We start from the raw sequence: 15652 nt of genomic DNA, 5'->3' as shown, positions 1-15652 counted from the left end.
CAGGCAACCCTAATGGCCCGCACATAAAAGATGCCAATTCAAGCTGCTGACCCACACACACAAGGCTCTACACAACCAAGGGCCCGTGTACATTAACCATCACCTGAATTTCCACCAACCATCGAGAAGAGTATGTCCTGCCTCCTGTTCACTTGCCCATACTCTCCGCATCTACCGAAGCAGAAGTGGAGGACACCCCTTTTCGCATGTTGCAGCAAAAACATGGAACATCCTCCTCACACACCTCCAGACCATCACCTCACTTTGGGAATTCCGTAGGGCCCTCAAGACCTGGCTGTTCGAGTAAGCCAAGACCAGCAAGCACCTGGTTACCCTATCAGGTGATTAGCCAAAGTTTATGAATCCTGATTGATTGATTGGAATGGAACCACAATTTAAAATCCTAAATTATGGAGATGTAGGATATTCATTTGCAGAATTTTAACTTTCAGAAAGTTGCCATTTTCTTGTCTTAGTCATTTGCTGCCTGCACCCTGTCTCTGGTCACATGACCAGGTACAAATGGCAGTGAAGCTTTGTGTATTACGTGTGACTTGATGTGCGATCCTGGGCTTGATGGGAGAGAGGCAATGGACCCAGCCTCACTTACACCTGAACAGGCTGTGTCCTGCCCTCAAAAAAAAGGGCTGCATACCTCCACAGGGTTGGGCAGACAAGACATCTGTAGACTTCAAAGTCATGTCTCTGAATTCTTCACCACTTCAAAGGCACCACTGGCTATAAGAACTGGACCTCAGACACCACCACTGCAGTACACTTCTGGACCTGTGGATACCCTATCAGGAAGAAGGACTGCAATGCTGCTGAAGGACTTTCCACTCTGCTGTACTACTGCTTTGTTGACCTGCTGCCCTCTTGCCTAGGTGAGAAGGACTGGTCCTGCAGCTCTTGAACACAGAGTGACTGCAAGAGGTAGTTGGCTGGCCTCTTGATCTGAAGTCTCAGGGACATTAAAGACTTTCAACCACCCTACTTCAGAACCTGATTCTGCCATCTATGGGCCTACCCTGCCAAGTGGTACCACCCTAGTCCTCAACCCTTGATAGTGAGCCTAAAGTGCTTGTCAACTGAGCCCACACATCCTCACTGCTGAGCGACGAACCGCCGGGCAGAACTGAAGCATCTTCTCAGCTGAGCAGCTCTCCTCCAAGCAGAACTATGCATCACTACTGCTGTGTGGATTGGACCTACCACAAGAGACTTGTATCAACACTGTATCCCACATCTTGGGTTCGACAAATCACCTTTGAAACTGCTGCTGTGTGAAGCTTCACCACAGCAGATCCCCGCATCTTTTGTTGACAATAGCCTCAAAGACAATACCAAAGTTACACATCGCAGCTTCACTACTCACCGGAACTGATGGATCACCTTGACTGAGTAACACAGCTCCAACACTGGCCTTTTCATCACTAGCTCCGTTAAAAGGACCCTTTATGTCAATACAACAGGATCTTGCACTGCAGCCTTGCTGAATCTTGGAACTGATGCATCACCTTGGCTGCACAATACATATTTGACTCGGATCCGCACAATACTCCACAATCACGATTTAAGGTACTTTGATCATCAGGCGTAACTGGGTCCCAATAGCCGGCCCGCACTCCATCGCAGTTGACCTGAACTTGTGAATTGGTCCCGGTCCAGCATGACCAGGTCTCTACAATAGTGCTTTGGGTTTTTTAGCACTATTTTTACCTAAAACTTTAACATTCAATATCTCCATTTCTACTAATTGTATTTTTGTTATTTTGTCCTTGTTTTGTTTATTAACATCTACTTTTTTAACTCTGTTGTGGGCTCCTTTTGTGGTGTGTTTTCACTGCATTACTTTTTGAAGTATTGCACAAATACTTTACACATTGCCTCTAAGGTAAGCCTGACTGCTCTGTGCCAAGGTACCAGGGGCTGAGCAGAAGTTAATTTAGAATTTGCCTGTGTCTTATCCAGACAAGAATTTTGGGTGCTGCTTGAGTGCGGTTCATACCTCCGTCAACCAACAACCAAATTTCTCACACAACATATTATATTTACCTATTTTCATTATTACTTCAGGAACCAATCCTCATTATAATAGGACCAATATAGAAACCATGGATCAGATTTATCAACCAGCGCAAAGAAATGGAAAAGGGACTCAAACCAGCCTATTTTGATGCTTTGGGATTTACTTTCTAGTGGAAAACTTGATTTGCACTGGAAAGTTGTCTAAAGGCACCACAAAGTAGATAGATATGCTGCTTTGTGCTACTGTGCACCAAGGGGTATTCCTATTAATGGTGCATGACAATTTTCATGCAGTCACCTGTGGTTTTTGATGCAAACCTCTCTACTAATACGTGAAGACAAGGATTTGTGCCAAAAAGGATGCCTTCTTGAGGAAGACACAAGGGAGAAAAGTTTTGTATTGTCAAAATGTTTCTAACTTTCCTTTTGTGCTTCATTTTACAGGGCAAATAAAAAATGGTAAACATCTAAACGTACGTCTAAGCATAGTATTCTATACTGGATAGGGAGCTTTTAAGTATAAAATCTATCCTATCGTGCAAAGTGAGTGTGTCAGCCAGTGCTAGGTAGCCAGATAGCGTGCCAGAGCTTGCAGAGACAGCCGTAGCACCATATTCTAGGGAATATGGTGCTGTCCTGCTTTCTATCTTTCAGGCAATACAATGCAGCAACTTTAGTTAGTAAATAGTAATTGTCCCCCGTGGAGTCCAGCTACTGATCAGGATTTAAAACAACAACACCAAATCAACATGACTTCACTTCACCTAGTAGACCCATTCTTGGGCGATGTATAAGACAGAGGAGGCTAGAAGCTCAAAGACAGTAACAACAGGGAAAAAAGCATAATATGTTTTGGAATGTCATAAATTGCCGACTTTATCCCAAAGAACCAGAAGAGGAATTCAAGAAACACATCTCCATCTCATACTAATATTAAGTGGCAAATGCACAATTTCCCTAAAGGCATCTGAATGATGCATTGATCATCAGACAAGTAACAATTCCAGCAGGATGTGGGGTGTAGGCAGATAGGTGCCTCATAACAGCAGGAGCCGAGAACTGCAAACTGCTGAACCCCACAGTACTGCCTATTAACATCATTCACACTGCAGATTTGGCCTACAAGGGTCCGGTATGATTTCTAGTTTTCTGGTCATTCATTAGATGAGCTACAGAAAGCAAGACAGTTAATAAGACTAAGGGCCTGATTTAGATCTTGGCAGTGTAACCGCCAAGCTACATCAGCGGTGGACCTGAGAAGTCTGTCAAGTTGATGGTATTCCGCCCACCATATCTAGACCTTACTGCTCTGCAAGTGGTGGACTGGTGACGGATTGCTGACAGAGGGAGATGCCGGGGGGGGGAACACAATAGATTTCCTACGATGACATTGACTATGTAATAGAGGTAAGTGACACACACAGACTGTACCTAAGTCATATGTGCCCCCCTTCACTACACACTACACAGCACACTTCATACACACCATCATCCATTACAATTCCAACACAACACAACCCATTAATGCTAAAAATGCACATTGACATATATCCATGACGCAACATACAGACACCATTGACACTGCATCCGCACATAACACAATCACAACCACTAACACAACTACATACTCAGTTACCAAACACACCCACACAAAAGCACAACTACAAACATCACAATATCCGCCACACAACAAGACTCATCTGAATGTGTCACATGGCAGCGAAACATACACAATAACATCAATCTCACATGCGAGTGATACACATACAGACACAACGACACCACCCACTCCAGCTCCTGCCACCTCAATCAGCCAATCCACACACACATGCACACATACATATACTGACTCAAATACACAACAGATACCACAAACCTACCAGTACAGGTCCCCTTTCCATGCGCACCCATGGGCACTGTTGTCAAGTGTGAGTATACCATCATTGTGGTGCTAACATTCATATTGCAATGAATGTTGACACCATAATAACAGTTGTGTATGTGTGCGAAATGTGTGTTGTGCCACTGTGTTCCCAGCCATGTGTGGCACAATTGTCTCCCTGACATATGCATGTCACATTGATTTAAAACAATTACTGTGACATGGGTATGCTTGCAGTGGTCCTGCCCTTCTGTGCCAGGTTCCCCAATGTTCAGTGGGTAGTAGATGCAGCTTAATCACACCAGAGCCCATCTATCAAAGTAACATGCCGGCATGGCAATAATGAAGGGGTGTGCCTGCGTGCGGACCTAATGTAAGTGGAGATACTTTACAAGAGGCCATACTCACCATACTTGAATTTTAATATTTTTCCCCTTGGTGCAGTCCCTAATCTTGCCTCGAATGTGGGCCGGCATCTCGTAGTAGCCTTCCAGTAATTGCAAAAAACTTGTAAACTGCATGAACCTACAGCTGCTCCCTGGCCTGGCTAATTCCCAGGCACATGGGCAACCCCCACCGGTGCCTGACTTGATAGACAGCTGCAGTTCCTGGTTAGAGTAGCTCATGTCAAAGCAACAGCAGTTTTAACCAAAGTACCTTCACTTGGTTTCAGAGCAATAGAGATATTTGAAAACCACTGTGGAAGACATTTCTGGAAATTATGGAAAATGTCCCATTTGAGCTAATGACATATGAGACCAGACTGAAATCTAGTTGCAGTATAATTTAAAAAATGACACTTTCTTGTATTTGTATAGATCTCCTTAGGGTACTGTAGGTTCGTTGATGGGGGACGTAGTGCTGAGAGGGGCGCTTGAGATAGAAGTGTTCTGTGACCCCACCATTACTGGCACCTCTTTTGTTAACGGTGAAAACTTAGTTGACGCAGACTTCAGCCTATTGTCTATAAAAATGGATACTGGGGCACACACTAGAGGCAGCATGAATTACTTCAAGGCTCGTTTAAGGTGAAAGTGTTTATGCCAATTATGATGGAACAGTTCCTGTGTTTCAAACTTACAGAAAAGTGCCACATTTGTGCAAACTGTCACAGCTCTCAGGAAATTTCAGAATGTATATTGTTGTCATTTACATTAATTTACCTTAAGTTGCTGCTGTCTATGTTAAGGCCAAGTTTTAATAGAAAGCGTTCATTATTGTAACTTTTTTATTTAAAAAATGTTGTTCCTCATCAAAATCTCGATCTGTGTTAAATGTTTGTACAGTATCATTTTAAGTAAAACAATAAAAGTAGCACTGGATAGTCGTGCTCGGAGGGCACCATGCCGTTTGAAGGAGCAGACAATGGTGCGATGGGGGTGATGTGCACTGCAGCTCAGATTTCTCCCACTGGCTCGCTTGCCTAACTCACAGAAAACACATCACCTTTGTCTTGTTTCTTATTCATTGTGGGACAGGCACCAAAATAATAGCTAATTTTTGTATGAAAATACACAACTCATCTGTGCAGCACGCCAAGTCCACTATCCACTGGACCTGCGCCAGGTTCCTGTTGGTGCAGGGAAGTTGCAGTCATGATGCACAATATAGATCTGCCTGACTAAAAATGGTTCCTTTCCTCGGGGTTGCTGGGAACAGTGAAAGCAGCTGGCTGGTCGAGGTCATATTGTCGCTCAGAATCTACATAATTATAGTAATTCGGAACTCTATTTACTTAGTGGGGAAGTAGCGCGTGGCAAACACACAGGAGGCTTACAAAGAACAATATTTGGAGGTCTGTTCACAGAGGAAGCCTGGAGCAGTGACCCAGATGCTGCATTCCTCAGTCCATAGATGGCACTGTGAGATTTAGTGAACTCTGCATGCTGCAAAAAAAGGCAAGCAGCTACGGGCACCAAAGCTAGCAGGCATCTACTGAGGACAGGCAAACAAGAACACCAGTAGGAAACAAAGAAGAAAATATTCCCCCAAAACAAACTCATAACCAACCAAAGCGTAAAGATACAGGAGTTGGGTGGTACTCCATGGGAGGAAACAAAACAGTAAAAGGAGGGACAAAGAAGAAGAATTCACCACTAGCAAGTAAACATTTTTAAAGGACAATGGAAGAAACAAATAGAAAGGCAGTGGCCAAGTGCTGTCTAGCCGAGGCCAAAGAAAACATTAATTGTAGTGGCAACAAGGGGAGGGTATACTTCAAGATAAGCAAAACATGGTAAAAAAGGAAAAAAAGTCCAGATATAGGGGGTCATTCTGACTCCCGACGGCCATTCTGGCTTTCCCGCTGGGCTGGCGGGCGACCGCCAGAAGGCCGCCCGCCAGCCCAGCGGGGAAAGCGCCTTCAACGAGGAAGCCGGCTCCGAATGGAGCCGCGGAGTTGAAGGCGTGCGACGGGTGCAGTGGCACCCATCGCGATTTTCAGTGTCTGCTTGGCAGACACTGAAAATCTTAGTGGGGCCCTGTTAGGGGGCCCCACGACACCCGTTACCGCCATCCTGTTCCTGGCGGGGAAACCCGCCAGGAACAGGATGGCGGTAAGGGGGTCGGAATCCCCATGGCGGCGCTGCAAGCAGCGCCGCCATGGAGGATTCCCTAGGGCAGCGGGAAACCGGCGGGACACCGCCGGTTTTCTGTTTCTGACCGCGGCTGTACCGCCGCGGTCAGAATGCCCATGGATGCACCGCCAGCCTGTTGGCGGTGCATCCGCGGTCCCCGGCCCTGGCGGTAGTCAACCGCCAGGGTCGGAATGACCCCCATAGTTTTGAGACACGTCATGACATGAAATTTATAAAATAATCATTTCAGAATGAGCACCAAAAATGACTGTTCAATCACTGGCAGCAAAAAAGGCAACACTACAGGAAACCTTGAGTTAATTTGGGGAACTCAGCAAGAAAGGTTCAGCCCATAGGTTAGTCATTGAACAGTTTCATAGCCCCCACTGCATTTCAAGGAGTCGTACACAAGTTAAAAGTGAGATCCCTCTGATATACTCTTCTAATTAACACCTAACCAAATCTCAACAGAACTACTTTCAAAGTAATATGAGTTACGCTTATGCAGGTTTCAGTATGTTTTTTGTTTCATATTATTTCGTTATTAAATTCTACTGGTGGTCTATCCTTTTTTTATTTTTTTTACCAATTCAGGGAGAGGAATATATTTTTCAGTTTCTATATTTTTCTCAATATTTCATTTAGATTTCCATATTTTTGTATTCTCCTTTTTATTACTCAGTTATATGTATAGCTGTTCACATGAAAATGTTAAAATCATCTCTGTAAATAATAATTAAGATGTAATGTAATGTTGGATTTATCTCACAGTTAAATATCTTCCACATGTCAGTTTCATTAAAAAAAATCACAGCAATAACTCCCCATAGGCCCCAATACTGAGCGGTTTTGGAAATGGGCAGGATATTCCCGACCACTGAAGTTATTAATACCAGGAGATCTGGTAACTTAGGAGTGTGGAAAATCCAGATGACTACAATTTCAGTCACTCAAGGTCCACTAAAAAAAAATAAAGAATTACCAACGGAATCAGTAATTCTGGTTTAAATACTCCACAGCAATTTCTCATTTTCCTCCATAGTTTCACAGTGAGATTGTGTCTGTTTTCAGCAGCCAAAATCATCATGTGAAAGTGAAGGACTCAGGCTGTTCCGCAGATCTCACAACTTGAATGCTGTTACTGTCCGCATTCTTATTAACTCCAATGCTGTTACCGTCCCCATTGGTTTTAAGAGGTGCCTCATAATGACAGCCATAGGGAGGGAACCACCAATTTCACCTACCTCTTCACCTGTGAATACTCAGGGCTTGTAAAATGTATATTTAGAAATAATGAAGTTTTGTCATGTAAAAAGTGTTTGGCCCCAAATGATGAATTTGGTAGAGCTACACATTTTTTGTAAACTTAGAATTTATCAGAGACTAGTGCAAAACTGTTTATTAGAAAATCTGATTAAATAAATTAAAAACTTATATGAGGGTGAATTTAGGCCTAACCAGAAGCCACTTTAAAAAGTGCACTTTCCTTTGTAAACTTTGCATGGCCCATGTTTTCACGACTTCTTCAACTTGCTAATGTTAACAAATTCCAGCAGGCTTCAACTACTTCTATTGTAACCTTTGCATGGCCTCTGCATGACGCCAATCTCCTTCTAAAACAATGAAAGCTTTATTATTACTCTTTTATATCTGACTGACCTGCTTTGGAATTTCAAAACTCGCTAAACTAATCTGAAAACTTGCTTCTTTATGAATAAGCTTAAGGTGTATGAGAAGGGAAACAAATAATTAATTATAAATTCATGAGTGTTGTATCTTTCAGAGATTAAAGCATGTGAGAATATTCAGTTATATAGCTAGAGTAACTGTGAAAGAAACAAAACATGATACATCATAGACTGCTCTTTGTTTTGCCTGCTATCTCAGCAGAAGTTGTTCCATTCTCAAAGAATACTCAGATGACGATTGGCTATTCAATAATTTGTGTGATACAATTTGTTAAATTGTAAAAGTTTATTTTAATGTTCAAAAACTAGGCCAGGGAACATACAGAGAGATCTGGGTTATTGGAGACTCTCTCTCTTTCTCAGACACAGATTCTTTGAGCTCTTGATACAGACACACTGCTCTCTGCTTTGGCTATTCTCTATTATATTCTGTTACAGTATTCTTCAAGAATACTAATAACTTCTCCGACTGCACTGCACTTTTAAAAGCCTGTCCTCCCTGTCTGATAAATGTAACTACATGTTTTATTGATTTAGACAATTTAGAATAGGGATAGAATTTGAGAAATTCTGCATGCAATGTTCTGTAATTTCTGATTGACTAATGAAGAAAGACTTGCAAACTGGTGAGAAAAATAAAACATCTAATCAACTATCATTATTGACTCCTAATTAAAATAAGTGTGATGTTAATTTACTGATTTGAGAAATTGCAGCTTACACCTATACCTGTTCCAAGGATCCCCTCTTGAGGACCAGAGATACAGAGTATTTTATAAATGTGAGGATTCTTTGCTCTCCCACTAGTTAAAGATGTTTTAAACCATAAAGAAAATATTGACTTACCCTCCCATGAAGAAGTGCGGCATTGCAGTTATAAAGCTTCCAAGAGTCATTAAAAAACAGCCAGCTGCAATTACTTTTGGTCTATGAAATTTTGCTCCGAAGTAGCTTACAAACGCTATTACTAATAAATTACCTATGAATGAAGAAAATAGAAAATGTTAGCTTTTTTTCTCTTTAGCCTGAAAACCTTAACAGCTTTTCTAACTCATTAGCTAATATATTCAGAATCATACTTAAACAGTTGAAAACATTTACTTGAGAAAGTGGCTCATTAATTGGGGTGGATTGCAGTCCACCACAAGGAATAAAGGCACTGTTTAGGTCTAGTTAAGGGTTTCAGTAATTTAATAAATTCAAATTTCAGTAATTTAAACTGAGCTCAAAACATGGTAATGATGGAACAGATCAGAGAGGCTTGACATAGAGAAAATGTCTAAAACATTTAGAAGCACTGGATCTGTTAAAATCCAAAAAACAATCCTAATCCAATGTATAAAAAAGAGTAAACGTTCATGGAAATAAATACATCAAAGTAGCAAAACATCCATTTAAGGAGAGATATAAATATTCAATGATTTGATTACAAATAGCATAAAAAAGAACAAACTGATAAAAATGAGTCAGTTTTAATGGCAAACTGGTATCTAGGTGTGATTTGAGGTTGACCACCATGAAGTGAGGGTCAGATATACCCACCAGGTTTGACAAAGTTAGAGGTTTTAGCTTGGAACTCAATCTTTTTGCTGTAAGGTAAAATACTTCAGTGAGGCAAGGAGTAGGCTGAATCTGAGTAAGTCTTCACAGAGGCAGACATGCATTGGATGAAGTAGTGCTGAAGCAGTTGGTTTTGGCAGGAAAAGCTTAAAAAGGAAGACATTCAAATTACGCATCCAGGGAGGTCCTCTCAAAGGTTTGATACTTGTAGTAACTTCATCTAGTCAAGGTGTTTACCTTCAAACTTAGGGCAAGAGTTACGGTTTAGTGGAATGGGTTATTCTGTCACAAACGTGACGGATATCCCGTCGGCCGCATTATGATTCCCATAGGATATAATGGGATCATAACACAGTAGACCAGATATTGGTCACGTTTGTGATGGAGTAACACCAGGGCAAAGATAGAAAGCCAGATACCTTCTTGTGAGTGTCCAATGAATTAGATTTCCTTTTGTGGAGAAGCACTGAGCAAGAGAACCCTGATTTTTTAGTCTATTTGTTTGTGCTTTGATCAGATAGGCTGAGGTGGTTTGTCCCAGTCCCCTAGAAGACTGGAAGTCTAAAACATTTTAAGTTCCAGGTTTTCAGGAGTGATAGACGTTCAGTTAAACACAAACAAATGTCACCAGACCTAAGGAACAGCACTTGGTGGTCAAGACGCACTCCAGCAGAAGCCACCAGTAGGTCCAGATGGTACTGGTTAGCTGAGAACTTCAGGGAAAGGCTACTGCCAGCTCTTGGTAGTCATGTAGCCACACAGGCCAGCCAACCAAGCTTTGGAGTCCAATTCGTTCTTTTGGGTACAAGAGCGAGGATGTTCAGTCCTTCAAGTCTCCTCACAGAAAGTGTTCTGAAGAGAGTGTCAAGGGATGCCCCATTTATGCCTGGGACTAATGGGTTTGGGTACCTTCTGTCCTCTCCCTAATCGATAGTGTAAAAGTTCCTTGGGGTTACCCCACCCACTACTGCAGCAGTTCCTGCTTGTTCTCCTACAGACAATCCCACAGTGTCCCTCTCCATAAAAAGCCAAGATATAGATCACATTATCTTCTTGTGCAGAGCCTATATGCCCACCTAGAGTTGTTGCCAGGGTAATGAGCAGAGTCTTACTCCTTGGTCACATCAAACCAGTTCTGGTTTTCTATGGGTTTGGTGCCTGCCTGACTAGGAGGACAAAAGTTGGGCCCTTTCCAGGTGTCACCTGACATTTGTTTGTGACAGGGAAAGCCCTTTTTAAGTAAATTAAAATGCCAGGCATACCCCAACTTGACTGTGCTCTGAGTGAGCTAATGTAAATTAGATAGTAGGCACTTCAGGCATGGAAAAGGTAACTTTCTATAAGGTACTTTTCTTTAATATATATTAAAAGTCTGACTTCACCCTTAATTCAGGCTTTTAATAAACATTACAAAAGAGTAGTCTATTCATATTTGTAGCTGCTCCAGAGATAGCAAAACTAAATAGTTAATCCTGTTTCCCATTGTTCCTCTATGGGCCAGCCAAACTTGCTACAGTAAAACTAGCTTTTGGGTGCTAGTCACAGCAAGGACCTGTTAACTTTAAATTTCTACATGATCTCCTTTTTAAATACCATGTAAACTGCATTGTGGGCTACAGTAGTAGGTATGGTGTCATGTTTAACTGGTCACACTAATGAATGACACAGGAATGATATAGTCCATGGTAACATTTAACTTTCCCTGTCATGGGTGTATTTGGGGCACCATAAACAAAAGCCTTGCTAGAAAGTTAAATATGCAAGTTAGGAGTTAAAACATTTCACCATCTTTTAAGAGATAGAACGCATGCACTGAGGCCTGGTTAGCAGTGATAAAAGGCACTTTTTCACAATTTATATATTACATCACAAAAAATTGTTTCAGAGGTATTTTCTTTAGCACATACAGGTTTGTGGCAGTGATATTGAAGTGTGTCAACAATATCAGCATGCCAAGAGCATTTTAGTTTGTTGCAAAAATGTTTTTAATTACAGTTACACTAGAAATAGTTTAACATAATTTACATGGTATAACATGGTACATACAACAAGCAGTGCTTGATCTACTACTGACATATTAAACAGTGCTAACCTTTAATGTAAAAAATACATATTTGGGTGCAAATCTGTGCACAACATATGCCCAAAATTAGCATTAGAAAACTGTGATAGAGTCCGACATACATTATGTGTGAGAACTAAGCACTCACAAGATATTCAAATACAGACCATCACACTGGAATCTGTGAGAGTGACTACGAAATGCCAAATTACTGCACGACTAACATCTTGAGTACTTCACAATTAGTATGTAACTGTTGCACGGCTGTACAAAACAAGTAAATAAAAAAAACACCACATTGAAAATGAAAGGAGTGAAAATTGACCATTCATGTAGAAATGACAGATACAAGCTTTATGTGTTGGATTGAACACAGAGAGAAAAACTGGTCTCGTCATGAGTATTGTTAGGTACTAACAAAACACTTCAAGATGTAAAATGCAAAACATTCAGTTACTGTTGGAAATATCTGCATTAGAAGAAAGGTGAAAGATAGAAACTGAATCAAAGGAAGGTGACAAAAGGAGAATGGGGGATTTGACAAAATAGTTTGTCGATATAAAGTCAAAGGATATTGCATGAAATTATTTAAGCAATGCAGATTTAGTGAGGTAGAGATATGTATATGAAATATCAGTTGCTCTCTGTGGTAAAGTTTGATTGAGGTGAACCTTGATCAGTTGCAAACATAGGGTCAAGGGCATACCACAGAAAACAGGTTACATTTTGTGTGTTGTGAAAAATGAATCTTTTGTGTTTTTGATCTCCATATCCCACATCCTTTAGAACTCAATTTTATGTTTTCAGTGAAAAGTATGACCTAATATGCTGGTAAAAGAGAAAAAGAAGATGATGGTGAAGAAAGTTGATTGGAGGAGGTGCTGTCATGAAAGAAGTGATAATTCGCCAGTGGCTTTGAGTTTTTTGGTGGACACAATGAGGGATTCCGGGACAGAAATCCTTTGTGACAACTTCAGAACAATATTCCATTCTCCTTTTGTGTGCAAGAGTGACATATTTTCCATTACTTTTGTTCAAAGAAAGTCATTTTTTTGACCTGAGTTGCCACCACAGCAGCTGGATACTGGTCACCTTTGGGTAAGAGGCTTGGCAAATGCACAAAGTGTTCTCTTTCATTGTGCAAGTAGGAAGTTGTGGGTAAACATGTTTAGTTTATGGTTTGTTTTTTGGTATTTCCATATGGGTAAAGAGCAGGGTCACTTCTGGCCTTCTGGTAAATTTTTCTCTCACTAGTGGCACTGAGGTTGTGGTAACTGATTTTCACAGTAGCTCTTATTGTTGCTGGTTTGTACTTTTTTCTTTATACTTTCTCATTGCAGGACTGGTAATATCAGCCAATGATGAGATAAGGTGGTTTCAAGAGAGTCATTTGTCCATATGCGGGTAACTACTGTGTTTCCTCGCTTGATAAAGCCACAGACCCCATGTTAGACCTGGCCCCTTTCTGTAGGATCATCCCAGGTTTTTGCCTTTCTTTGCTGATTCTGTTTTCGTTGGCTTTTAGGACTCTGTGCACCTTACTCCTGTTAACCAGCGGTAAAGTAAAAAATCAGTATGCATCTGGTTGATCAATTTAATTTACTTTTAGGTCTCTAGTCTATAGTAACACATATACCCAGGGCCAGTAAATTAAATGCTACTTGTGGGCTGCCACTGTAAAGCTTGTCTCAGGCCCGTCACTGCAGCCTGTAGAGCAGTTGGCCTTTTGCCAGGCCTACATCTTCCTTTTTAATACTTACAAATCACTCCTAATGTAGACTCTGAAGGCTCATAGGGCAGGGTGCACCGTATATAAAAGGTAGGACATGTATTCTTAGGTCTTACATGTCCTAGCAGTGAAAAACTCTAAAAGAAATGTTTTATTGCAGGAAGTTGACCTCTACCATTGAGTATCAGTGGGTTATGTACTTACAAAAGTGATCAATTCAGTTTGCGAGCAAATAGAGAAATACTTCTTCAATATATTTGAATTGTAATTTAAATTCCTCTTGTTATTCTGAAAATTATAATTTTAGAAAGTTGTTTTCTCTGTCTAAGCCAGGGTTCTGCAAAGTCGGCCCTGGAGAGCCAGGTCCATGCCAGATTTTTAGCATATCCATATTTAGAAAAATGTAGATTTCTGAAACATCTCTTTTCTAAATGTGGATATGCTAAAAATCTGGCATGGACCCGGCTCTCCAGGACCGACTTTGCAGAACCCTGGTCTAAGCCAAATGTGCCTTTTTTCCAGTGTCCAGGGTCTCATGACTGTAATGGCTCTACTGCAGTGTGATGTGTATTTCTTCCAGGCACAGGGACAAAGAGGTTTTGGGTGTGGTGAAGATGTTCCTCTCATGAGCAGATTGGCCTGAGAGGTATGCCCAGGTAGTACTTCCTGAGCTTCAAAGAGTAGCATGAGGGCTGTACCAATCCCCTTCCATACTTCTGAAGCTGCCTGTCTTGTCACTTGCAAATGCTGCCTGCACCTAGGCCTGTCTCACCCTAGATGGTTTGGAGCTCAACCCAGGGGAAGGGGCAGAACTGACCAGAACCAGTTTAAGGGGGAAAACAAAGAGAGAGACTCCCACACACAGGCTGGCACTGAGCATAAAAGAGGCACCCTCAGAACCTCTCATCAAAACAATCCTGGACCTGACAAAGATTCAGAACAAGGATAGTCCTGCTGTCTGAAGAAGGAAAACTGGACTTGCTTGCCTTGAACCAAAAGTGACTCTAAGCGTCAGTCTGCTGACCTCCTGATTGAGCTACAGGGACACAACATGCTTCCAGAGGCACCCCCTTCAACTGCTCAGCTGACCAACACCAACTAGAACTGTGTGAGCCCTGCTGCTGTCCTCTGCTGGAGTGCATCTTGAACCTCAAAAGGTGCCTCCTCAAGTCCTGTAACATTAGCTGGTATCAGAATACTGCTCCTCCTACTTTAAAAAACTGCAAGAACTGAACTCCAGGTGAACAATCAAAAAGCTTCTTGCTCCTCTGACAGCGAAAGACTGCATGTGTCTCCTGTCAGTGTGAGGACCTGACAGCGACCTGCTCTTTGTGTCAGCAATGACCACCCATGTCTCCCACCAATGCGAATCTGCGAATGAAGCCTGCTTTTCCCACTGACACACTCCTTGTGTCTCCCCTCCAACTGAAACTCCAGCAGATGCTATTCACATGGAACTGGCCTGTGTGAGGAAGTAAATTCTTGACCAGGACAAATCTTGTCCCTGTATCCAACCCTGCTCTATCGCAGTCAGTCTGAACTTGTAACTTTCACCCAGTCCAGTGCGAGCAGAAAACAAGCAGAAAATCACTAGTGGTACTTTAGACTTTCATAACTCTGGTTCTACTTATTTGATTGTTCTCATTTTGGTGTCATTTCATGAAATGTATTTTTCTAAATTGATTTGGGATTTTTCTTGTATTTTGTTTTTACTTTTGTACTGTTGGAGTGCTGCATAAATACTTGCCAGTTTGCCTTTATGTTAAACATGACTGCTTCTGTGCCAAGCTGGCAGCAGATACAGCATAGGTTTATTTAGTGACCTTTATGGTTCCCTGTAGGAAATTAGGTTTTTCGTTGAGGGGGTGAAAAACCTTCTCAAGCAACAATCACAGTCCTTCTGATTAATACCTATTGAAGTTTTAATCTGGTAGAACTAATTGGCTTCCAAACTGGAGCACATTGTTATTTTTAATATTGAGGAAACAGTTTTGTGTTATGTCGTTTGGGCACAGCTGGGCGCAGTGATTTAGTGGCATTTAAAGTGTATGACTCTCCATTAGCAGGTGTGGTGGAAGGCTTTACTCAAGTTTCAAAATAGCAATGTTGCTGGCACGATTTATTTGT

General features: G+C 41.6%; 1 protein-coding gene across 2 annotated transcripts in view; it reads right to left on the bottom strand.

The window, feature by feature from the left end:
• LOC138287750 (solute carrier organic anion transporter family member 1C1-like) overlaps nt 1-15652 on the bottom strand; it is a 450721-nt gene that overhangs the window by 381188 nt on the left and 53881 nt on the right. For both annotated transcript variants that reach the window (XM_069228522.1, XM_069228523.1), the window contains exon 4: nt 9021-9153. In XM_069228522.1, the coding sequence (XP_069084623.1) occupies nt 9021-9153 (133 nt within the window). The remainder of the gene's footprint in view (nt 1-9020; nt 9154-15652) is intronic.

Source organism: Pleurodeles waltl, chromosome 4_1 (genome assembly GCF_031143425.1).
Source record: "Pleurodeles waltl isolate 20211129_DDA chromosome 4_1, aPleWal1.hap1.20221129, whole genome shotgun sequence".
NCBI classification, from domain to species: Eukaryota; Metazoa; Chordata; class Amphibia; order Caudata; family Salamandridae; genus Pleurodeles; species Pleurodeles waltl.
Note: the sequence above shows the minus strand (reverse complement) of the source record. Positions and strands in the feature narration are given on the sequence as shown.